Raw genomic sequence first — 23460 nt, 5'->3', positions numbered from 1 at the left:
CTACTCAGCAATAAAAATAGATGATAGATAAACTGATGTAGATGAATCTCAAATTATGCTGAATAAGAGAAGCCATAAAAAATACATTATCCCATACACATAAAACTTGAGGAATACAAAGCAATCTATTAAGATAGACATTTTGCTGGAGGAATGGGAAAGTGGGGGGCAAGAAGGAAGGGTGACAAAGGGCAGAATTACCTAGAGAATGAGAATATTTTTGGAAGTAAAGGATGTGTATATTATCTTGATTATAATGGTGATTTCATAATTTCATGTTAAAATTTATCAAATTGCACACTTTAAATACATGTAATTTATTGCATGTCAATTTTACCTCAAAGCTATAAGAAATAATATACTCATCTTTTTTCACTTTCTAAGATACAAATAGTATTCTACAAATATTTTTCTCTACTTCATTTTAAAAATATATATTCTGGAAACCAGCTCTTAGCAGTATTTAAAATTATTTTCTTTCTTCTTTGGTTTATTCAACAACTTTCATTGATGACAGTTGTTTCAGCCTTTTGTGACCATCTTATATTATTATAATTAATGCTTGAATAACATAATTTTGTAAATACAAGTTTTAAACATTTGTTGTTGTATTCCCAGTATCTTTAGAAGTTAGGGCTGGGGGACTATAGCTCAGTAGTAGAGCACTTGCCCTAGATACCCTTCCCCAGCACTGAAAAAGTTAAAAAAAAAAAAGTGCGATTGTTGAGTTAATAGGTAAATATATAAGCAGTTTTGGGAGATGTTGCCAAATCTCATTCATAAGGGTTGTATCATTTTGTATACTTATCTGAGAATTTGTATTCCCCCACATTCTCTCACCTACTGAGTATGTTGTCAAACGTTTGGATCTTGCCAATGCAAGTGAGAAATGGTATCTTGGTGTGGTTTAATTTGTATTTTGTTCATTATGAGCTAAGCAGAGCATGTTTCCATATGTTATAGCTATTTGCATTTCTTTTCCTGAGATCTGTTTATTTCTTCAGCCCATTTTTGTGTAGGTTTGCTGGCCATTTTATTTATAATGTTCTTTATATTTCAGGAACATGATTCTTTGGACAATAATAGGTTGCAAATATTTTTTCTCAGGTTGTCATTGTCAAACTGTGTGTGTGTGTGTGTGTGTGTGTGTGTGTGTGTGTGTGTGTGTAGCAGGTTTAGATACAGCCAGGAAAGATTTTTTCAATGAGGCAGGTTTTGCCCACTCATAATACATAGAAAATTTCACCCAATATTTTCTAGTACTTGTTTATTTTCTATTTTTACATTCATGTTTCTTATCCATTTGTAGTTTATCTTTTGAATAAGTAGAGAAAAATCCAATTTTATAATTTTCCATGTGGTAACGCTACTTATTAGAAAGTCTATTTTCCCCAAACTAACTTTTATTGTACCCCAAGTGTCCAGTTGGTTCTATTTCTGGATTCTCTATTCTGTCCCACAATCTCTATGTATTCTTGGGCTTGGACGAGGGTACATGAATTAATTATATAGTCTGCCCTCCCTGTACCCTTCATTGCTCTTCTTTTTCAGTGCTTTCCTGCTTATTCTTGTTCTTTTGAATTGACTATAATCAACTTGACGACAGATTTTTAAAGATCCACATATGTTCATTCCCTCCCCAAGTTAAACGTCCCCAGTTTCTTCAATTTTTAGCACGTGCTTTTCGGGGGCTATTCATGATTCTGTTCTTTTCCACAAGTCATGCAACATTAAAATGTGGTATCCAGAAATGAAGCCACCGGAGTGGGGTGATAATGACATGATTCCTTAGGGTAAGGCTTTTTAAAAAGAGTGTCATCCACAATTGGAGAAAGTAACAGGACTGGATTGAGCAGGGAAGGAAAGCCCAGTCCAAGCAGTAGTCCTTTAGAAGGGAGCAGGAGAAGCTTCTCCTCTTCTGCCTGCACTTTTGGGGCAGGTAGGTACCTGGTGTCTCAACACATTGACAAAAGGGTTTTGCTCTGGGAGGAGCTGGGAGGCCTGACTTTCTCCTTTTTCCTAGTCTCTGCCTATAATCCCCTTTTGCTAGTTCCCTGGCTTCCTCCAGGGCCTTCTAAATCACTGGTCCTCTCCCAGTTCCGGGGACAGGTGAGCCTCTTTCCTTCTGGAGTCCTTTCATTTGGACTCTTCTGCTGGGCTCTCCTCGCGCTGTTCCCCGCTGGGCTCCGCAGTTGGTTCTTTCCGCTCCCTGCCCGCCCCTCTGCATCCTCTGTCCTCTCACTGCTGTCGGCCAAGGGGCTTCCTCTGATGACGCGTTTTACTTGCATTGGGCGGAAAGCGCCTGCGGTGGAGGAAGGCAAAGTTCACTCCCAGTACCCGCCCCCTGCGCTGGGTCCTACCGAAGTAGGAAACGGTGAAAGAGGGTCCTGTGCTGTTCTGCATGGAAGCGTTGCTTCCGCTCAGCTGTCCCTACACCATGGACTCAGTACCTGCCACTGTGCCTTCTGTCACTGCTTTCCCGGGGGACCCGGAGCTCCTGGGACCCCTGTCGGTGCTCTATGCAGCCCTCATTGCCAAGCTACTGGAGGTGACGGTCCCATTCCCAGGGAGGGACCCCAGCTCTGGCAGGCGGGTGGCTGAGTTCTGGCGGAGTGGGTGCACTGACTGTCGTGGCGACGGAGAAATGGAGTGTGTCGGGCCCAAGGCAGGCAGGACTTGACTGTATTGTTAAGCGAGGCCGGTGAGAGTGTACTTGAGCTTTCCCCACTTGCACTTTTTTTTTTTTTTTGACGGAATAGAAGTGAAAACCTTATGGTATGTTCCGAAATGCAGCCAACAATCCAAACAGCTAAGGTTACTACAGGTGTTTTCCCTACGGAGACTGCTGGGGAATTGGGCCCAAATGACAGTTATCTCCTATTACGTGTAGAGGGCGGTAAAAACAGGGAAGAGTAGGCAGGTGTTTACTGCACTGCCTTTGAGCAACCATTTAAAATTAGGCTTTGAATTTTATAGAAGGATGTTAAATTCAGAGAAGTTTAAGCCAGTTTTCAAGAGTTGTCTGAAATTACATGTCACTTATCTGTTTATATAAGAGTGGAATGGAAGTAAGATTTAAAATCTTATATCATCATTGTTTTTATTTGTTGCCATAAAATTAATTAGTTCTTTCATATATTTAAGTTTTTGTCTTAAATGAATTTTTTAAATTATAAAAACCAGGTTATTTAAGAGAAAAGAATGATCCAGAGGGATTCTAGCCAGGTGTTAGACAATGTGATGATATAGGGCCTGTTACAAACTGGAAATGTATGCTCAATTTAAAGTATTTAGATTCGGGCTGGGGTTGTGGTTCAGTGGTAGAGCGCTTGCCTAGCTAGCATACATGAGGCACTGGGTTGGATCCTCTGCACCATATAAAAACAAAACAATGTGTCCACCCTAAAACTAAAGATACATAAATAAATATTTTTTTAAAAAGTATTTAGATTCATTATACTTGAAAACACTGCAAGCCAACAAAAAATGTGAGACTGCCAGTATCCTCTCTCTTGAAGAAGCTATTGGAAAATATTGAGGAGGTTGATTTCTGATGAGGAGGTTGGTTTAGAATTGCCATGATTCTTTGTGACTGTTTTGTTATAAATTTAAGGTTTCCCATTTCTTCTAATTTGTCTGTTTCAGCTGTTTACTACATTGCCTGATGATACGCAACCTGGGCCTGATTTTTATGGACTACCATGGAAGCCTGTAGTTTTCACTGTTTTCTTTGGGATTGTATCCTTTGTCATTTTCTTTTGGAGAACTGTTCTTGTTGTGAGTAAATTAACTTACTTATACCTCAGCACATAAGCACAAGGATTATTTTATATAGTCACTGCCCCCCCCCTTTTTTTTCTTTTTCAGTTGCTAAAACACAAATTAGTGGTTTAAGTCAAACTAACCTTATAAAATAATTTAGTGTGGGTGCAGTTGGTAGAACTGGTAATTCTTACAGCCATCCTGACCAGTAGTTTCATATGTATCAGAAGTCTTAAAAGTGGGATAAAAGATGGGATAGGTTAGATAAATATCCTTTTATGTAGCATATATGTCTAGTAATCTATCTTAAAGAAATAACTATGCTTTGAAGATTTTGGTAATGTTTTTCAATGGAACAGTGTATTAGATTGAAGACTTAGCACAACATAATTCATTTAGGGGTTATTGTATGTTCAATTAATGGAATAGTAGGCAGATGTATTTATTTCAAAGCTTTGAGGTAGAGAAAATGCTCACAATTAAATGTGAAGTGGGGAAAAAAAGCAGAAACTAAGATTTAAATGTTGATGAACTGTATGTTAATATAAACACATATAAACAGGGGGAAATGCTGCAAAGAAATACAGTAAAATGAGAAAAAGGAGATGAGATAATTTTTCCAGTCTTTTATATAAATTTTTCCCAGAGTTTATGATTTGATCATATGTTCAGAAAATACCTTTTTATTTGGAAGTATAGATTATGTGTTGTCCAAAAATCCATTAAATGTTTTGTTCATTAAGTCTTTTTTTTTCCTGAGCAGAATTAGTCTATCTCTGTGTATATGTGTACATATATGTATAAGTGTGTGTGTGTGTGTGTGTGTGTGTGTGTGTGTGTGTGTGTATATGCGCTTATACATACTTATGTTTGTACTGTAGGTCATTCTGTTTCATAGTTATTTAACATAATTGGAAGAAAATTATTTTAGGTAAATGGACTTTGCATATGAAAAGCCTAACAGTTAAAGAGGCCAAAAGCATTGGATACAAATCTTTTCAAATCTGATTGTTCTTTTTCTGATTTCTTAATTATATCAGACATATCATTGTTAAGATAAGTTTCCTCTCCTTGTACAATTGAGTGTAAAATCTCTTAGAAAGTATTCCCTTCTTAAATAGAAGAATCGTTTGCCTAGATTCCTGTGAGGAATTTTCTAATCTCATTGAACTTTTTCTCAGCTAAAAGGAAAAAGGAAATAGAAGGATAAAGAGAAGGGAAAAACATGAAAACATTTTATATTTCTCTCTCTTGTTTCTTTCATTTCAAGAACCCTGGTACCTGTTTCTCTTTTCACTTGGTTATGTGGGATCTGGTTCCTAGCTTGTTGCTCCTCAGTTTCAGCATTTGACTTTGGAACTTTAGTCCTTACCTTAGATGACTGCTTTTATGCTACTTCCCATTTTCCTCTGTTGTCATTTTGAGTAAAAGGTTAGCAAGGCTATGACATTAAAGAAATGTTCATTTCTTTCTGTGTTGGAGTTTTCTGAATGCAATTTCCTATTACGAAGATCCCATGGATGATCTATGGACACATCTGAGTATCCCATCACCATTTATAACATTTGAAAGGACAAGTAATATGCTAAGTTACAAAGAAATTTAGTGATATTTTAAAAAAATTTCTGCTTACGTTTTATTATCAGGTAGTTTATTGCTGTCTTTTGGAAATGATTGTTTTTGTCCTTTCCAGAATATGTTAATTGTCATTTCTCTTGTTGCTTGTGCATTTTCTTCTAGCAGTCTTCCCTTTCAGATTTCTTGCTATATATTTAGTGGTTTGCAGAAATAAGATGATGTAGCCTCTTAGTTTCTAAATTCAGCCAATAGCCAAATTTAAATTGGAGTTCTAAGATGTTTTCTGGTGAGTGAAAGTGGCATATCTTAGTACAAAGATTATGCCTTTAATATTGTTTCCTCAGATTCCTTTTGAATAGTCATTGTTTCTAGACTTTATCCTGGTTATTTAGAATTGTCAAGTAAATGATTTTGAGTACACACACACACACACACACACACACATACACACACACATATTTACTGTGAAATAAGGTGCATATCTTAGTGTTTTTATGTCAGAGGCTATTTATGAAATATCACTACCAATTAAATTTAAAAGGCTTGTTAACCTTTACTTATTTTTAATCCTATAAATTATTATCCTGAACCAGAATGTTATTAAATTCTCACTTGGTTATGATTCTGATTGTTGTTTTAGGAATGCTGTTTCTATTGAGCAGATGTTTGATATCAAATTTAATCTTTTTTCTCTCTTCTAGGTAAAAGATAGAGTATATCAAGGTAAATTTTTAGGTCTCTTAAACTTGTAATAACCCTTTGTATTGGTGTTTGATGTGTGTTTTATGTATGTTAGAAGTAGATACAGTGACTTTTAATGTCTATTATCTTTTTTACCTCCTGAAAATTTTACTGTTCCTAGGTTGCTAGCATGGATAATAGAGTAGATGATGATGGTTCCAACTCTGAGATAGGAGATAAAGAGGAGGAACAAATTGTGGATAGGGAGATGATAAGTTTTAATTTGGGGCAGATTAACTTTGAATATTGATATAATGCAGATGTATTACATTTGAAGAGTATTTCTATGCTAATGATTTAATCATGCATTAAGTAATTGAGTAGATAATTTAAAGAATGGTAATGTGAATCAGTATGTTTTTATTTCTGTTTTTCTTTGCAAAGAATTAAATGATTCCATTTTCTGAAAGGAAAGTGTTTTGAGAAGGGAGGAATATCAAGCTACAACACTTTACTGTATTTCCCATCTGTGAAATAAGCTTAAATTGAAATATCATTTTGGATGGGAGGGGTACCTGGGATTGAACTCTGGGGCACGCTACTGAGCCACATCCCCAACCTCCTATATTTAGAGACCAAGTCTCACTTAGTTGCTTAGTGTCTTGCTCTTGCTGAGGCTGGCTTTGAACTTGGGATCCTTCTAGCTCAGCCTCCTGAGCCACTGGGATTACAGGTGTGTACCATTGCGCCCAGCAAAATATCATTGTTCTTATATTTTTCTTAAATTTTAATAATTTTTATACTCTTATTGCTAATAAGCATAGATTGCTTTTTAAAAGCATAATAGCTATGCTAAGAAGTATTTCCTCATAGTACCATATAACATGTCTTTGCTTTTAGTAGATTGAATAATTGAATTTCATTTAGTGATTGTAATAATCTTGTATATTTCCCCCTTTTAGTCAATGAACAGCAAATTTCCAAAAAGGTGAACAATTTCATAAAAGAAAATGAAGAACTAATGCAGAAATTGTCAAATTATGAACAGAAGGTATAATTATTTTTTTGTTTCTTTCTCCCTTCGTTCTAGCTTGAATCATTTCTACCTGTTTTAATTTAAAAATCGTATTTTAAATTTTTTTTCATTATTTCCTACAAATCATCCAAATTCTAAGCAGTCATGTATTAAGTACTGCTTTCTTCTGGAAAGGGTCACTTGTCTGGAAGTAACTTGTATAGTAGCACTATAATTTGTGTATCTTAATTCTGAATGCTTTATTTGCATAGGTGAAGGAATCAAAGAAACAGGTTCAAGAAACCATGAAACAAAAAATGATTCTTTCTGATGAAACAACTAAATACAAGGTAAAAATCCCTTCTTTGGGGGGAATTACATTCTAAACTCAAAAGTAAATGTAATGAGTGAGTAATCTTGACACCTATTTTTTCCAGGATAAAATGAAGCTTCTTGAAAAAGCTAATGAACTTCTGGATGAGAGAGCTAAAAGTCTTCATGTTATGTTAGAATCTGAGAAAGAACAGAAAGCTAAGAATCAGGACTTGGTAAGAGTTTTGCTGCTAAGTGTTACTGCAATTTGGCTTTTGAAATATTTTGTAAAATTGGTTAAGTTAAACTTAGTCTAGCTGTTAACTAAAGTAAGATTAGGAGCCAAGGAAGTTGAACCCACTTCTGCCCATTTTGTGGAACTTTTAAGTACTGATACAACAAATTATTTTTATGGGCCTAGGAAATATTTTTATTCTCAACCTTGGATAATTTTCATATTGCTTTGCTCTGCCCTTGGAAACATGCAGAACAACTAAAATACTATTGTCCAGTTGAATAGTATTTGTTTACTTTTTACTTGAAAGAGTAATGAATTAATCTATTTTCTGTACTTAAAAAAAATTTATTTCATTTTCAATTCATGTTTCATTTTCAATTTCTATAAGTTTCTATAATTACATAAAAGTTGCAAAAGATAGTAGAGAGTGTGTTCTGAAATATCCTACCCCCAAGTAAACTTGATCACCTAGCTGAGGTAGTATTTATCAGATTTCTCCACTGTAAAAATTTTTTCCAATCCTTTTCATATTGTATTCTTTGGAAGTTACCATGCACAGCCCACAGTTAAAGTATGAAGAGTTACAAGCTCAGGATGCAGCTCATGGTAGAGCACTTGCCTAGCATACATGAGGCCCAGGATTCAATCCCAGGCATTGCAAACAAAGATTGCAGAGTTATATCCACTTCCTTAAGGAGCGGGTATATTTATAATTTTTTTGGATTTCTTCTGTATGTGAGATTAGTCTATTCTTCCTTAAATTTTATCATTTTTTACTTCAGATAAGAAAATTTTAAAAATGATCTTGGGAAATTTTTTTCTCTATCACTAGAAAAAAATTACTAATTTGAACTGGTTTACTTGAAACAGTAATTAATTAGTTAATTTTCTGTGCTTTAAAACATTTTATTTACTTATTGCATTATGATTTTCTATACTTTGACCTTTTTTTTCTGGTTATCTCATAAACAGTAAGGTTGTGGATGCCATGAAATATTTATGACTTCATTTTCCCTCATCTCTTTCAGTTCTTGATTTTTTGCTTAGTCCAAAGCTGGATCCCCTGCATTTACCTGAAATGTAATGGGATGGCTTGACAAAAATTTTGTTGTGTTTATCTTTTTAGTATATATATGTGTGTGTACACACACACACACACACATATATATATATCAGTATTTCTACTGAAATCCTAATGCATATTTTGTGTTCTGTTTTCACCTGGCAGATAATGGAAAATAAGAAAACTATAGAGAAGCTTAAAGATGTCATTTCAGTGAATACTTCTGAACTTTCAGAGGTAAAGCTGCCAACTCTTGCTAACGGATATTAATACTATATCTTAGTTTTGTTGCAGACCAAAAATTTGAGGTGTGCTAAAATGTGCAAAAAATGAGAACTGTATGATGTGTGGTTTGGGAAAGTATAACTTTGTTTTTTCTTTGGAATTAATTCACTAACTGTAGTGTTTTGCATTACCTTCACATTGTCCTTAATGAAGCTAAGCTTCGTGAAGAGAAGGTGAAGTTGGAATGCTGTCAGCTTCAGAAAGAAAATACCATGCTTAAGAAGAAGAAAGAGCAGGTAAATAAAATTTGATGTCATACATAATGTAAACTAGAGAAGTGAATATCATTATCTTGTATCTTTTTTGGATCTGTTTCTGAGGTAAGGAATATTCATGTAGGACCTTTTCTAGATATGCAAAGTTTAAACAATGCTCCCCAAATTGAGTGCATATATATGGTCTCCATCTGTTTTGTATTTTTGGATTATTGCTTTTCTTATCAAATGTCAATCAGTTATTAACTTGCATAGCCTCAAAGAAACTTTTTAAACCAGAAAATTAAGTATTTTATGATTCTCTTTTGAGTAGTTACTGATTCACCGGCCAAGGGAAGATTACATGATAAGGAATCTAAATTTAGGAGACAGTCATATGTGCCCAGCCATTCCTGCTGGAGGTAAATTATTTGAATTGGCAGCAATTTTCTGGGGAATGCAATAAACAGGGTCAACTTCCTGATAGCTCTGATGTTCTTACTGCAGCTGTGAGAGTTGAGGCCACTCTGCCCTCTTCCTTAACCAAGGTCTCAACCTCCTCGATTGAGGGAGGCCACCGAGGAGTATGGCTCTGTATTTCTTTGTCTAAGTCTTGTAGTCTTGATGTATCCAGTGCAGAAACCCCTCCCTAACCCATAGGAATTCATGTGTTTTGACTTTTCAGTTGCAGCAGGAAGTGAAAGACTGGAGTACATCACACACTGAGCTCAGTGAACAAATGAAATCATTTGAGAAGTCACAGAAAGATTTACAAGTAACGCTTAGTCTTAAAGATGATACTATTAATGTAAGTTTATACTCCAAATACATGTTTCATCTCATGAATTCTCCTGAAATCTTTGAATTAAAATCGAGAGTCTTCCAACCTTTTGCTTCTTTTCTAGGCTCTAACTAATTACATCACACAGTTGAATCGGTTACAATGTGAATCTGAATCTGAGGATCAAAGTCGAGATGAGTCAGATGAATTAACCAATGGAGAGTTAGCAGGTAAGATCAGTCTCAGGGAGGTTGAATCCTTTTTTGCTTTCCTGTCTTTAATTAAGTATACAGATGCCACTTTTCAGCTGGCTGAATTTCTTCTTAAGCTTCAGGGTTGTAGACACATATCACTGGATCTATAGATATGTCTGTTGCATTGGCAGAGGTGGGTTGCTGGGGTATAATGTAGCAATAGGCATGTGAAGAACACTTGACTTTTTCTATCCCATTGAAAACTAGTAAGTTCACTGCAGCTACAATAGTCATATCCTATACCTCTAAGTATTGAACATTGTACAGTAAGAGAAATTTATTTCTTAACTTATGCAGATGATACTTGATTTTGATACTCATCATCTCTATGGCTCTGTGGTTTTAAGTCCACAGTCAGTCTTAAGAGTCCGGAGGTAGTTGGAACCATAAACTAAGGCTGTGAGAACAGAGGCTAGAGACTATCAGAAAGCTAGAGAGGGAGTGTAACAGTGTTTACTGATGAGGAAAATATTTCCAGATGTTTTCTCCCAAGTTGGATATTGCTTACATAGCAAGTATTTCAAACCACACCTGGTAGTAGATTCAGGGAGAAAATAGAGGATTGAATCTTTCTAAACAAGACACGTACTTGCCCAGGTGAAGATAGATCTGAGAGAGAAGAAAAGCTTTTATCTTACAAGAATACCATAGATAACATTTTAGTTGTGCAAACTAGAAATTCACCTTTTTTTTTTTTAAAAAAAAAACAGACACAGTACTTTTATTTATTTTTATGCTGAGGATCAAACTCAGTGCCTCACACATGCTAGGTGAGCACTCTACCACTGAGCCACAACCCCAGTCTGAAATTCACCTCTTTCTTTTTTTTTTTTAAATCTAAGCTTGCAATTCTCTTAAAAGTCATTAGTCTAATCAGTTTAATTATTTAATTGATTTTTTTTTCTTCCGGTGTTTGAACACAATCATTCTTTAGTTTGGGGAAGTTAGGAGAATATAGAGTTAAAAGTAAGGAAAGGAAAAGCTAAAAGTCTTTTGTTTTTTAGGTGATCGGAACGAGAAGATCAAAGATCAAATTAAGCAGATGATGGATGTCTCTCGGGTATAGTTCTTTGTAAGAGTCCCATAGTGCCTGTGAATTCTTCCTGTGCCTCACTTTTAAGAATACCTCTCTTTTCTGCAATTTTTAGACACAAACTACAATATCAGTAGTTGAAGAGGATCTAAAACTTTTACAACTTAAGCAAAGCGCCTTGATGTCCACAATATGTAATCTAGAAGGTGGGTTCTTCTTGAGAAGAAATTGCCATGTTGAAAAGACTTAAAATTTTATTGGAAAGATAAAGAATGGCTTCTTGCTTTCATGCTTCTTACTTTTCTTGGCACTACTCCCTCAAACAAGTTCTTAAGTCCTTGTACACATATAGAGATAAGCTGTTTTATTCTTTACAGACCAAATAAAGAAATTAGAAAGTGACTGCAATTCACTACGGTCTTCTAAAGCTGAACTGGAAGAGGAATGCAAAACTCTTAGGCAGAAAGTGGAGATTTTAAATGAACTCTACCAGCAAAATGAGATGGCACTACAAAAGTAAGATTTTCATTGTTTGTTATTGTTATCACTGTGTGAACTAACAGATAATTTTATCTTTTCTTAAGATTATTTACAATTTTTTCTAGTTGTAATAAGTAGAGATTTGTCTTTTTTCCTTTGTGTTTTGTTTCCTATAAGTTGCATTTTTCTTTCCATCGTCAGTCTTAAGAGTCCTGAGGTAGTTGGAACCATAAACTAAGGCTGTGAGGACATCGTAATCAATTGTCAAATTCATATGAAGGCAGGAAGTGGTAAACTGGTATTAACAGTCACTGATGTGGAAATACCTCTCAAAAGATCTAGGCCCTTTCTATGATCCCACTATTTATTTTAATTACCTTTCATTGTGATCAGTTATGTAATTCTAATGTTTTGAACTTTTATCTCTAACTCTGGACCTTTAAAAATACTGAGTGATTTGGAATGACATGTTTTAGTAGAATAAAAACTTCAAAAAGGAATAATATTTACTTATTGATGGTACAAGTTTTGGACTTGAATATCTCAGATGTTCACACTAAAAATTGAACTGTGGCAAGGACCTTAGGAGTTATGATTACAGAAGTACTTGTTTGTAGTATATATTTATATATTAATCTTCTCAGTGTGGAGCTAGTTATTTTTTGAAAGTTCATTTGAAGTTTTTAATCCACAAAAATACTTGAATTCTCTAAAAATAGGTTTTTTGTGTCAGATTTTGTTTGTTTGCACCTGATTTTACTCTTCGGCATATATATATATCTTGTTAAAGCAAAGACAGACCTTCTTATAGACCTAACTATTTTTAGGTATTTTGACTTCTGTTGCCTAATTAATGCATTAAATATTGAAACCTTTCCATTAACTTTTCTAAAATTCTGTGATCTCCAAGCGACCTTTTTAGAATCTCAAATTTTTGTTTAGGCCAGTTCTAAATGCCTGGCCTGTTTCAAAGAAACATTTCTCATTTTATCACTTTTTATTTAAGAGAACACTTGTTTTCTCTGCCCCTACTAGTAATATGAATGACCTAAATGGCAATTAATTTTCTTTGTAATGCAGTTAAATTATAGCACTATTTTCCTCAACTCCTCCAAAATTCATTCAGTCATCATCTGTGGTTTGTACTCTTTTTACTCATCCCCAGGTACTATGTTAGTTCATGCCTGTGTCATCTTTTCTGTTTCTAACCTAGGTCATCTGTCTTCATTCTCTATTATTTATATTTTTATATAATTTATTTCAAATTCTTAGTAATTTTCTCTATAGCTGCTTGAGTGGACTTTCTAAAATATGTCTGTCCATGTCAATATGTGCCTGTGGTTTATGAAGAATTTGCTTTCTATTTGATGACCTGTTCTTTTTTTCTTCCTTGTATCTTTTTAATAGTTTAAATATTTTTAATTATTTTCCTCATCCCTTGTATAAGCTTGATGTAATCATAAATTATAATGGAATTATAATTATATAATTGTAATTATATAATTATAATTATAATTTTATTCATCTTCTCATAATTTAAAGGCCATGGTATATATTCTGGATTTAATAAAAACCTGACATAGATTAATAGGTTTATTATTTTTTTTATGGGCTTTAAGTAGCTCCCGAATCAGATAACTGTTGTGGCATTGTATATTAGTACTTCATATACTGTGAACTCCATAAGACATTCATTCAATTTATACACATATTTAAAGTTTCTGTAGTTCTGCATTCTACACTGTTGGTTTCATATTTGAAATTATTTTCATTCTATTTGAACATTGTCCTTTAATGATAGATTTGATTAGTGTATCAAAGTAGTACAAGGATAAACAGAATAGTATTTTATCCACTAAATATTGCTACCTTTATAATCTGTATTAGGTTGACATGAACTTCATGATTAGAGTTAAAACCAGTTTCCATTTTTAAAGGATCTCTCTTTTGGCTACTGAATTTTGACTGTTACTTAGTTTTAGCAATTTAAAAATATCCAATTAATTACCATCTGTTCTAAATTTTTTCTTTAAGGAGTCCATTATCATTGTTGTTTGGTCTTATCCCTCCCCTAGTTCCTGTAGTCATTTCTCTGTTTTTTTAACAGTTTTATTGGGAAGTGCCTAGGTGTAGTTTTCCCCACCCCACCCACTTTTTCCTCTTGCAGTTATGTTGTTTGGGACCATTAAATATTTCTTGAGTCTTTTTTTAAATGTTGATTTTACCTCATTCTCTCTTCTGATTATAATAATGCATATTAGAATTTGATTTCCCCTGCCTCCTACATTCTGGATTTACTTCTTCTGGATATTTTCTTCTGACCTGTCTTAAAAGCGCTAGGATTTATTTTACTTCCCAAATCTGCTGCTAAAATCATTCATTGAGTTTAGGATTTTAAAAAGTTCAGGGTTTAAAATATTATTTTAGTTGTAGATGGACATAATATTTTATTTTATTTTTTATAGAATTTTTTTAAGAGAGAGAGGAAGAGAGAATTTTAATATTTATTTTTTAGTTTTTAGCGGACACAACATCTTTGTTTGTATGTGGTCCTGAGGATTGAACCCGGGCTGCACACATGCCAGGCGAGCGCACTACCGCTTGAGCCACATCCCCAGCCCGACACAATATTTTATTTATTTTATGTGGTGTTGAGGACTGATCCCAGTGCCCCACACATGTGGGGCACGTGCTTCACCACTGAGCCACAACCCCAGTCCTATTTCAGTACTACAGCTCAAACCCAGGACCTTGAGCCATGTGCTCTACTATTGAGCTACCTCCCCAGACTCCTTGCTCTTTCTCATAAGGGACTAGTGTCTTACTGCTTTCCAAGCTATCTTTAATCTCATCATTCTTCCTCTGCCTCCTGAGTATCTTCGATTGTAGGTAGGTCACCACACTCAACTATTTCTTGGTTTTATAGTTTCTAATCCTTTGACAAAATTCATAATCTTTTTTTTTCCTCTTTTGTGGTGCTGGGGTTTGAACTCAGAGCCTTGTGCATGCAAGGCAGCACTCTAACAACTAAACTATATTCCCAAACCTGAAATTCATAATCTTGACTTTACTTTTTTGAGTATATAAAGCACAGTGATTTTAAAACATGTGCGGATAACCCCATTAGGTGGTTTCCTTTTCTGTGGGATTTTTTTCTCACAGAATTTTGTCTTATGGAGTGCCTGATCAGTTTTGATTGGCTAACATTGTTGTGATAATTATAGATGAAATTTGAGGACTAAGATGAAGTTATCTTTTTATAGAAAAGTGTTGAGGTTACTTGAGTAAGATTGTCTGTCACTTTAAACTTAGCAATTAAGATAATTCAAAAATGACTTGTCTTTTCAATGTTTCAGTATTGTTCCTTTTGGATTTTTTGCCTGTTCATCACTTAAGTGTGCAGTACTTTCTAATCTAAACTCAAAGGCTAGGGCTTTTATTAAGAGTCCCTTTATTTGTAGCCCCAAACACTTGTTTTTTTCCTCTAAGCCCAGGAATTTGATGAAGGCTTAGTTCAGACTCATTATATCTTTGTGTTATCTTCAATATGTGGGTAAACCTAGGAGAAAAGTACCTTAAAGTGCCAGCCTTACTTGTAATTCTGAGATTCCTTTTTCTAATGGATCTTGGCCACATACATATATCTTCACTGCCTTTTTAGCTTGGATCCTTTCAAACACAATTTTATATTCTTATAAAGATGTTTTGATTGTTCTTAGTGCTCTCAGACTAACTCTTTGATAATTGGAAACAAAATTCTCTCTGTCCTTCAAGATTCAGTTTTCTCCATATTCCTTCTTAAGCCAGTGGGGAAAATTATTATATTCCTTTAGGTGTCATTTATACCTGAAACAGTGAGCTCTTTTATTCTTTAGCATCTTACAATGTAACTAGTATATTATAGCCACTCATAAAATACTTGCTGAAGAATTAAATGAGAAGCTATATAAGAATATATAATCCCCTTTTTCTATTTGGTATCAATAATCCTTTTTTACTATAGTTCTTCTGATTTATGGAAAATTAAGTTTCAATTTAATTATCTTTTGAATTGGAACTATGGCTAAAGTAATACAAGGATAGCAGAAAATAGTATTTTTTAAATCATTAAATGTGGCTACCTTTGTCTCAGTAGATGAACATCTTGAGTTTCATGATCAGAGTTAAAACTTGTCAGTAGATAATACTCTGATCGTGGGTCAGTTTGGCTTCTTTTCAGACATTATCAAAACTCAGATTTGTCTTTTTGCTTAATTGCAATTCTTTTGAAATAGATATCTAAAGTGTGAAAAATGTTCTGTCGTTAATTGCATAGCTAAAAAGACATATTCTAGAAGATTTTTTCTTTGACTGACTATATCTTTATTATGGTACCAGTCTTGGATTGAGAAAAGAGTTCCTCCATGACAAAGATATACTTAGTGTCCTACCCATGGCAGAAACGAGAAAAGAATTATCCCCTGCTTTATCCTAATATGTTTAATTATGTTAGGTTGATCAGTCCTGATCTTTCACATTGAAGTAAAGTGAGTTTTTATTATCTTACACACAGGATACTTGCCCTTGGGGCACATGTTGTTTTCACATTTATTTTATTTACTGGTAAGTAGAGAATTAAGAGGAGAAGTTAGAAAATGTAAGTGATTTGCCAGAGTTTGATTTACGAAATTGCAGGTTTGAATTTCTATTTTATGTGCCTAAGCATTTTATAGAATTGTGGGAAGTGATATTTACAAAGAGAAACTTTTGATTTGATAACTGGCTTTATTTTAGGAAACTAAGCCACGAAGAATATGAGAGACTAGAAAAAGAGCAGCGGCTGTCAGCTGCAGATGAAACGGTGGTTTCCGCTGTACAGGAAGTTAAAAATTACAAGTGAGTTCAGTTTCTAAAGGAGGGTGTCAATGTCTAATGATCTAGTGTTAGCTTTCTTTTTTAATCTTTTTTTACATTATGTAGATAGAAGAAAATAGCATGGAAGTATAAATAACGAGAGGATATGAATACATTCAATTCACACAGGAGAAAAAATAAATTTCAACTTTACAAATGAAAAATGTTAACAAAAAATTTACTTACACCCAATGGGAAAGACCATAGGGAACTTGGTCAATGCAAACAATTCTGGGGGTTTTGATTGTTGTAGTAATTCTTTAAGAAATCAGTTTGCTGTGTGATGTATCAAGACCCACAAAAGTGTGGCATTTGATAGACCTTGGAAATCTTCTATGGATATAATTTGAAAAAAATAAAAAATGTTTTAAGGAGGAAGATATTTCTAGCAGAATTACTTGAGAACACACTGATGAACAGTTACAGAAATTATAATTTATCATTCAGAATCTTTAGCAATTAAATGATAAAGAAGTTATTAGTATTAGGTTTTTATTTTATTTATTTATTTATTTTTTGGTGCTTTACTACTAAGCTACATCCTTAGACCTTTTTTTTCCCCTTGAGACAGGGTCTCAGTTGCATAGGTTCCCACTTAATTGCTGAGACTGACCTCGAACTTGTGATCCTCCTGCCTCAGCTTCCCAATCATTGGGATTACTGGCATGTGGCATTGCACCTGGTCTGTAGTATTAGTTTTGATCACACTGGATTCATATAACTATAGAAATATTTTTCTTATGTATGATAAAGTCTTTAAAAGTATAGCTGATGGAATAAAGGGAAAATGGTCAGAATGTTTCAAATGTTATTCAATTGTTGTAATTCTTAGGCGGAGAATTGAAGAACTGGAAGAAGAACTACAGAAAACCGAGCACTCATTTAAAAACCAGGTAGTAATTAATACTGTCCTGTAGTTGCAGAATTCTTTGTATCTAATACAGACAATTATAGGCTATTATAATGAGTCCCTAAAAACATATTTTTTTAATGTGTTGTCTTTTTCAGATTGCTGTGCAGGAGAAGAAAGCTCATGATAATTGGGTAAGTTTTTTTCCCCCTTTTCTTTATTTTGTGCATAGCCTACCGCAACTGAATTTGAATATTTTCTCTTTATTAGCTCAAAGCTCGTTCTGCAGAAAGAGCTATAGCTGAAGAGAAAAGGGAAGCTGCTAATTTGAGACAGAAGTATGTGATTTTGGTATCTTACTATATGTTTTATAGTGTTTTAAGGTTATGCTAGATATTATCTATGAAGGAATAGATTGCTGTTTCATAATTCAGCCCATTCTTTCTCAATATTCAAGACTATTGGAAATGACCCAAAAGATGGCAATGCAGCAAGATGAACCCATGATTGTAAAACCTATGCCGGGAAGACCAAATTTACAAAATCCTCCTCTGAGAGGTAGGGGGCACTTTGTAAAAGGAGCTATTTTATTTCTTGGTGCAGAATGTATGTAAATTACTTTTTATTTCTGTGTGTAATGGTTATGAAATAATCTGAATGATTTGCTAAAGCAGGAGGTGAGGGTTGGTGTCAGGGAGAAGGCTACCTTAAAGTAGTAACACGGCATTGTTGTCTTTAGGTCCACTGAACCATAATGGCTCTTTTGGTCCATCCCCCGTGAGTGGTAGAGAATGTTCCCCTCCACTGACAGCAGAGCCAGCTGGAAGACCTCCTTCTGCTACTCTTAATCGAAAAGATATGCCCAGAAACGGATTTGGTGAGCATTCACATGTTGCTTTATAGTAAACTGCTTCAAGGTTTTGTTTTTTTTTCCCTTTTGAATATTCTAATAAAAACATAGAATTTGGGCCTGTACAATACATAGAAGATAATTTCTTACGTTATCTTAGTGAATGTTTTCTGTAAAATCTGTTCTAGAATAGAAAACATTTTTTTTTTTCCTGGAGGTCCCTGTATTGTTTTTTTCTTTTAAATTTTACACTGTGAAGTGTAAACCTTTATCTTTAAATTAAATCTCTATGGTGTTCCTTTCCAAAATATTATAAAAGTAGCCTTAAACTTTATGTAGCATACATATTTCCAACATGAAATACTGAGTCTTATTTCCAATTCTAAATAGGACTGTAGTCTTGGTAAGATTGGAAGTCAGGTTATACAGACTAAAGAAAAAACAGCCTACACATACATCAAGTCTATAGCTTAAAGTTTAGGACCAGTACTTATTAATCTGCTGTTCTATCAACCCAAGGCAGTTCTTTATTTTACTTAAGTCTCTTCATAAATTGTGATTTACGTATTGGGCAACCCATTTTTTTTAAAAAAATACTTTAATTGTAGATGGACATGATATCTTTATTTATTTTTTAAATGTGTGCTGAGAATCAAACCCAGTGCCTCACACATGCTAGGCAAACACTCTACAACTGAGCTATGACCCCAACCCCTGGGCAACCCATTTTTAATGTTGCTTTCCAGTTATTGTTGAACCCTGACCTGTCCACCAGTGGTTTATTTCTTCTGAAAAATACATACAAGGGCTCTGATCTTTCTTTCCCAAGGGTCAATGGATAGACCTTTACCTCGTACTGGTCTTCTGAGGCATCTGGGAAACCCGTTGCCTCTGGTAAAGGACCAAGTAATTTCAAAGAATCTGTAATTGTGGATGGAGGATTTTTATTCTTTTCATGTTAGAATAAGTCTGAATCCATTCTTTGATCTCTAACAGACCCAGGATGTGGTCCAGCTCACATGAACAGCAGCTCCAGAAGTTCTTCTCCAGCTAAGGTGACGAATGAGGGCAAGGTAAGTTCTGTACTTACTGTGAATCATGTGGTCATGCAGGAACATGTAGCTTTCCTACAGTACTTTCTCTTTGCTTTATCCTTCTTTGTGTTCTATTTCTACTATCCCATTTGTTTTTTTAAAAGCAAACTGTTCCCCAAGAACCTGAGACCCCCTCAGTCTCCACCATTACTTCTTTGACTGAGCATCCAGTTGGAGTAAGTACTTAGAGGTTGAGAACTGAATTGGGTTTTATTCTGTGCATTTCTGGGAAGGATATTCAGAGCATGACACTGATCTTGTTTGCTTTAAACTGCATGCAATATTGAGCTTACTTTTCTCCTTAACTTGGGAATGTTGCTTAAGTGTGTACAACTATAATGAACTACAGAATGTAAAAAGTTATCACTCTAACTTTATATGGTGTTTTGTGTTGAATCTTCTAAGGCAAAGTAAATTCATTATAAATTATATAATTCATCATTTTTATTTTTGTTTGGAAGAATGTTATTTAAGAATTCCTCCATTTGTGCAAACCCTATTTTGAGTGATTTGAATTAGATTGGTATCAGATTTTCTGAAAGTGAAATACTGTTTCAGTGAAACAATGATAATCTGAAATGACCTCTTGAGCCATTCCCAAGCAATGGTCTCATTTGTTCACATAAGTGTATTCTCTTGTAACTGTGTTGCTATTATATCTGGTAGGTCTTCTGCAGCTCTATAATAAAATAAATTTTTAATTGTTTAGTTTCAAACCCACTACTCATAGGAAATGATAAATCAATATCTCAAATGGTGTACAGTAAATGAAAGTAAATATTAAAGCCTTTTCTTCCTAATTTGTGTATATAGCACTGTGATGGAAAATACTTCTCAAGTTCCAGTGTATATATATTCTAGGAATATACATCTCTGGAGAAATCTAAGGGCAGCTTAGATAAGACCCCAAACCCCTTTGTAGTAGAAGATTTAAAAGAGAGCAAAGACCCATTGTTAGAGAGGAGTAGAGGTGGGAAAAGCATGGCTTGGAGGCAAACCTGGGATTGAGTTTCTTTAATATGCAGTGTGACCTTCAACAAATTATGATATTCCATTTGCTTTTGTTCCCTCTTATTTAAAACAAGACAGTCTACTTAAAGATCTCAGAGGTTGAATAATATATGAAAGACTTACCGAAGATACTCTGAATAGTAGCTATTATTACATGGGTAGAGAATGGATTTTTCATTTTATTCTGTTCATTCTTAATATGGAAGTAATGAGCTATTGTGATGAAAGGGAAGTGATGGGGAGGGGGGGAGTCCCTTTGAAATAGATTGTAGTGAATACAGCATGACATACTGGTCAGAAATCACCTCTGTTAACAACCTCTGCCAGTCCTCTTGCCTTTCCCTTTCCTGTGCAGATATAATCAGTAACAAACTGGTCCCTCTTGTGGCATCCTTCCAACTTCTGTAAGCTGTCAGTGGGAATACACAGGAGGGGTGGGTAGAGTTTTGTTGCACTGATGGTGTTCTCTGGACAGGTGCCTGTTTTGGGTTTTAGCTTTTATCGGTGTTGGTACTTTGTCTTAATACATAGGAATTTTAAAACTTTTAACTTCTTTCAAATCTTAAATTGCAGGTGCATATGGCTATGAAAGGGCCCCCTCCTTTCTCAGGGGTACCCTTCATGGGCCCCCCCATGGGACCCCCAATGGGATGGCCTCCACCACCTCCCATTCAGTATGGACCGCCACTTCAGCTCGGTGGGCCTTTTGGGCCTCGGCCAATTCCTCCACCATTTGGTATGATGATCTGAATAGTAGTGATTGACTTATAAATCACATTCATCTTCCACTTCTATTGCTTGCTAAAACAGTTGGTTGCTATCTCAGGTCTTAACAATGAAAGGATAAAGCTGAGTACATTTTAACTTTTCCTCCAGTTTTCTGGGACATATGGGACACTACATAATCTTATACTGAGATAGGCAATAGCTATCTCTCATAGACAAGGATAAGGGGCTATATACAGAAAAGCCAGAAATATTACTTCTGCAGATGTTTGTTGAAAATCTGTTGATATGCACTGCAATAGATGGAAAGGTGGATGAGACGCATGCCATAACTTAAAATTTTGTCACAGATATGAAAATCCTACAACATAAAGTTTGTAATCACCCATAATGGAAGCATAAGCAGTAGGTTATAGAATATAGAAAAGGAAAAGTCAAACCCTCCTTACCTTGAGAAAAGTCAGAGGGAAGTGTTAAAGAGGAGGATTTAACAGTGACCTAATAAATGTTGCTGATTTAATTAGGTGGCTGTGGAAGGCCTTTTCCTGGAGGGCCTGCACCTTGATTCTGATGGCATGTGTAAAGTCCATGCTGAAATACTTCATGAATTTTTAATGGATAGAGTAATAAATAGTGGGATTTTCTTTTATCAAAATTTCTTTGATGTAGTAAAGTTCTTATTTCATAGTTTATCATCTTTTCATGGTAATATAGTACTTCCAAATATAAATGGAGCTCTTGTGAGATAGAAATAATTCTGCAATTATATAGTAGGGAAAGAAAAACGACAAGCCTGGAGCTAGGTAGAGCCATATTTAAATCCTTAATATGTTGCTTCATGGCTGGTTGGCCAAAGTCTATAACCTAAACTTGTTCCATTTCAGTTTGCCTCATCTGGCAAGTCAGGATGTTCACCAGTTGATGTTCTAGGCTTGAGAGAAATTAAAGACTATAATATCAACATACTTGAAATCACCCTAGTTCAGAAATTTCTGGGTATTTACATAACTTCCTTTTTATTTTCCAGGTCCTGGTATTCGTCCACCAATAGGCTTCAGAGAATATGCACCAGGTGTTTCACCTGGAAAACGGGATTTGCCTTTTGACCCTCGTGATTTTTTTCCAGGACCTGCACCAGCACCATTTAGACCTTTAGGCTCTTTTGGCCCAAGAGAGTACTTCATTTCTGGTGCCCCATTACCACCTCCAACTCATGGTCCCCAAGACTATGGGCCACCACCTGCTGCAAAAGACTTAATGCCTTCAGGCTTTAAAGATGAAGCTCCACCTACACCTGATTCTCAGAGTAGTGAGGGATGTTCACAGGCCTTAAAACAGGGCCTGTAAAATTAACCTCTGACACTTAGTCAGAAAATGGACTATGAACTATTCATCGAGTTAAAGGATTATTGGCTTCAAAATATAAAAGTTTATTTTAAAAGGTTTATGTTTTTAGAATAAAGCTGCCTTGGCGCAGTATACATTTTGAGCCAAAATATTTTCCCCCTAAATATCCCCACTTAAGCTAGAGTATTCTTCCAATTTTAAAATGTGCAATAAGGAATATCTTTGTTTTAGTTAATGTAGCATATACAATTGCTAAATGATTTAGAATGTCATAATTATGGACATTTCTTGTGGAAATGCTTTAAAACATGTATTTCCATTATCCTATTTTTAGTGTATTCCAGTTGATAACAGAGAAATGGTGTTTTATAAGCTTGATTGTTTTTCTCTTTCAATATCTGGTCACAGAGACTGTTACGCTAAAAATGTTTACTCAAAGATCATAAACTTCATTTTCCTTCTTGCTGAAGTTCTTTGTTGTAATAGTTCATAAAAAATTGTTTATTAATATTTCCCAAGTGTCTGTTGATTCATTGGATCGTCATGAGACTTTGTGCCATTGAGGAAGCATGTAAACTCACTCTCAGAACTGAAGATGGTGACTTGGCAGCATATTCCCTGTTGCTCACTGTTAAGGAGGCTGGACCTTGGTCAACTGTGGACTTCTACAGAGGATTTCTTTTACTTGTGAGAAGTCTTGTGGCTCTATTTTTGTAGCACATTCATGTACTTTTTTCTAACCACTGTCTATGTGAGAATGGTTTTCTGAGAATGAGTTTACATTAGTAGCAAGAGTTGTTTGACCTGAAGTTCTACTGCTTTTGCCATTATTGCATTATAACAATAAAATATAAGGTGGTATGTTGTGTCTATAAAATAAGGAAATTTCTTTTTAAAAATGTACACAACACACTCTTCTCTTTCCCATACCTTGCCACTGATTTTCAAGGAATATGATAAAAAAAATTAGAAAAGTATAATCCTCTAAGAATGAATGAAACTCATAAACTTAT

The 23460-nt window shown here is 34.8% G+C and overlaps 2 protein-coding genes across 3 annotated transcripts; both read left to right on the top strand.

Moving 5' to 3' along the window:
* Nucleotides 1–2253: 2253 nt before the first annotated feature.
* Nucleotides 2254–8934, top strand: LOC144372793 (transport and Golgi organization protein 1 homolog). Of its 2 annotated transcripts, none has more exons than XM_078036041.1 (7): nucleotides 2254–2508; nucleotides 3646–3777; nucleotides 6042–6063; nucleotides 6984–7072; nucleotides 7309–7386; nucleotides 7474–7584; nucleotides 8815–8934. In XM_078036041.1, the coding sequence occupies exons 1-7, from the start codon at nucleotides 2269–2271 to the stop codon at nucleotides 8917–8919; spliced, it is 777 nt and encodes a 258-aa protein (XP_077892167.1). In that variant the 5' UTR covers nucleotides 2254–2268; the 3' UTR covers nucleotides 8920–8934. The 2 variants fall into 2 exon arrangements, with proteins under 2 accessions (XP_077892167.1, XP_077892168.1); XM_078036042.1 differs by having other exon boundaries at nucleotides 2364–2548.
* A 137-nt stretch (nucleotides 8935–9071) lies between these two features.
* Nucleotides 9072–22957, top strand: LOC144372792 (transport and Golgi organization protein 1 homolog). Its single transcript, XM_078036040.1, has 16 exons — nucleotides 9072–9170; nucleotides 9814–9936; nucleotides 10034–10139; nucleotides 11168–11223; nucleotides 11312–11402; nucleotides 11574–11712; nucleotides 16450–16551; nucleotides 17402–17462; nucleotides 17578–17613; nucleotides 17690–17757; nucleotides 17877–17977; nucleotides 18159–18296; nucleotides 19266–19342; nucleotides 19468–19539; nucleotides 20948–21110; nucleotides 22128–22957. Exons 1-16 carry the CDS (start codon nucleotides 9147–9149, stop codon nucleotides 22445–22447), a joined length of 1677 nt encoding a protein of 558 aa, XP_077892166.1. The 5' UTR covers nucleotides 9072–9146; the 3' UTR covers nucleotides 22448–22957.
* Nucleotides 22958–23460: the final 503 nt, after the last annotated feature.

This window comes from Ictidomys tridecemlineatus, unplaced genomic scaffold, assembly GCF_052094955.1.
Source record: "Ictidomys tridecemlineatus isolate mIctTri1 unplaced genomic scaffold, mIctTri1.hap1 Scaffold_163, whole genome shotgun sequence".
Lineage (NCBI taxonomy): Eukaryota > Metazoa > Chordata > Mammalia > Rodentia > Sciuridae > Ictidomys > Ictidomys tridecemlineatus.
Note: the sequence above shows the minus strand (reverse complement) of the source record. Positions and strands in the feature narration are given on the sequence as shown.

Coding starts and splice junctions, on each gene's coding strand:
- LOC144372793 (XM_078036041.1), top strand. CDS start 2,269: ATGACGCGTTTTACTTGCATTGGGCGGAAAGCGCCTGCGGTGGAGGAA. Junction 6,064..6,983: donor AAAAGATAGAGTATATCAAG/GTAAATTTTTAG, acceptor TCCCCCTTTTAG/TCAATGAACAGCAAATTTCC. Junction 7,585..8,814: donor AAGCTAAGAATCAGGACTTG/GTAAGAGTTTTG, acceptor TTCACCTGGCAG/ATAATGGAAAATAAGAAAAC.
- LOC144372792 (XM_078036040.1), top strand. CDS start 9,147: ATGCTTAAGAAGAAGAAAGAGCAG. Junction 17,463..17,577: donor AGCACTCATTTAAAAACCAG/GTAGTAATTAAT, acceptor TGTCTTTTTCAG/ATTGCTGTGCAGGAGAAGAA. Junction 19,540..20,947: donor TGACTGAGCATCCAGTTGGA/GTAAGTACTTAG, acceptor CTTAAATTGCAG/GTGCATATGGCTATGAAAGG.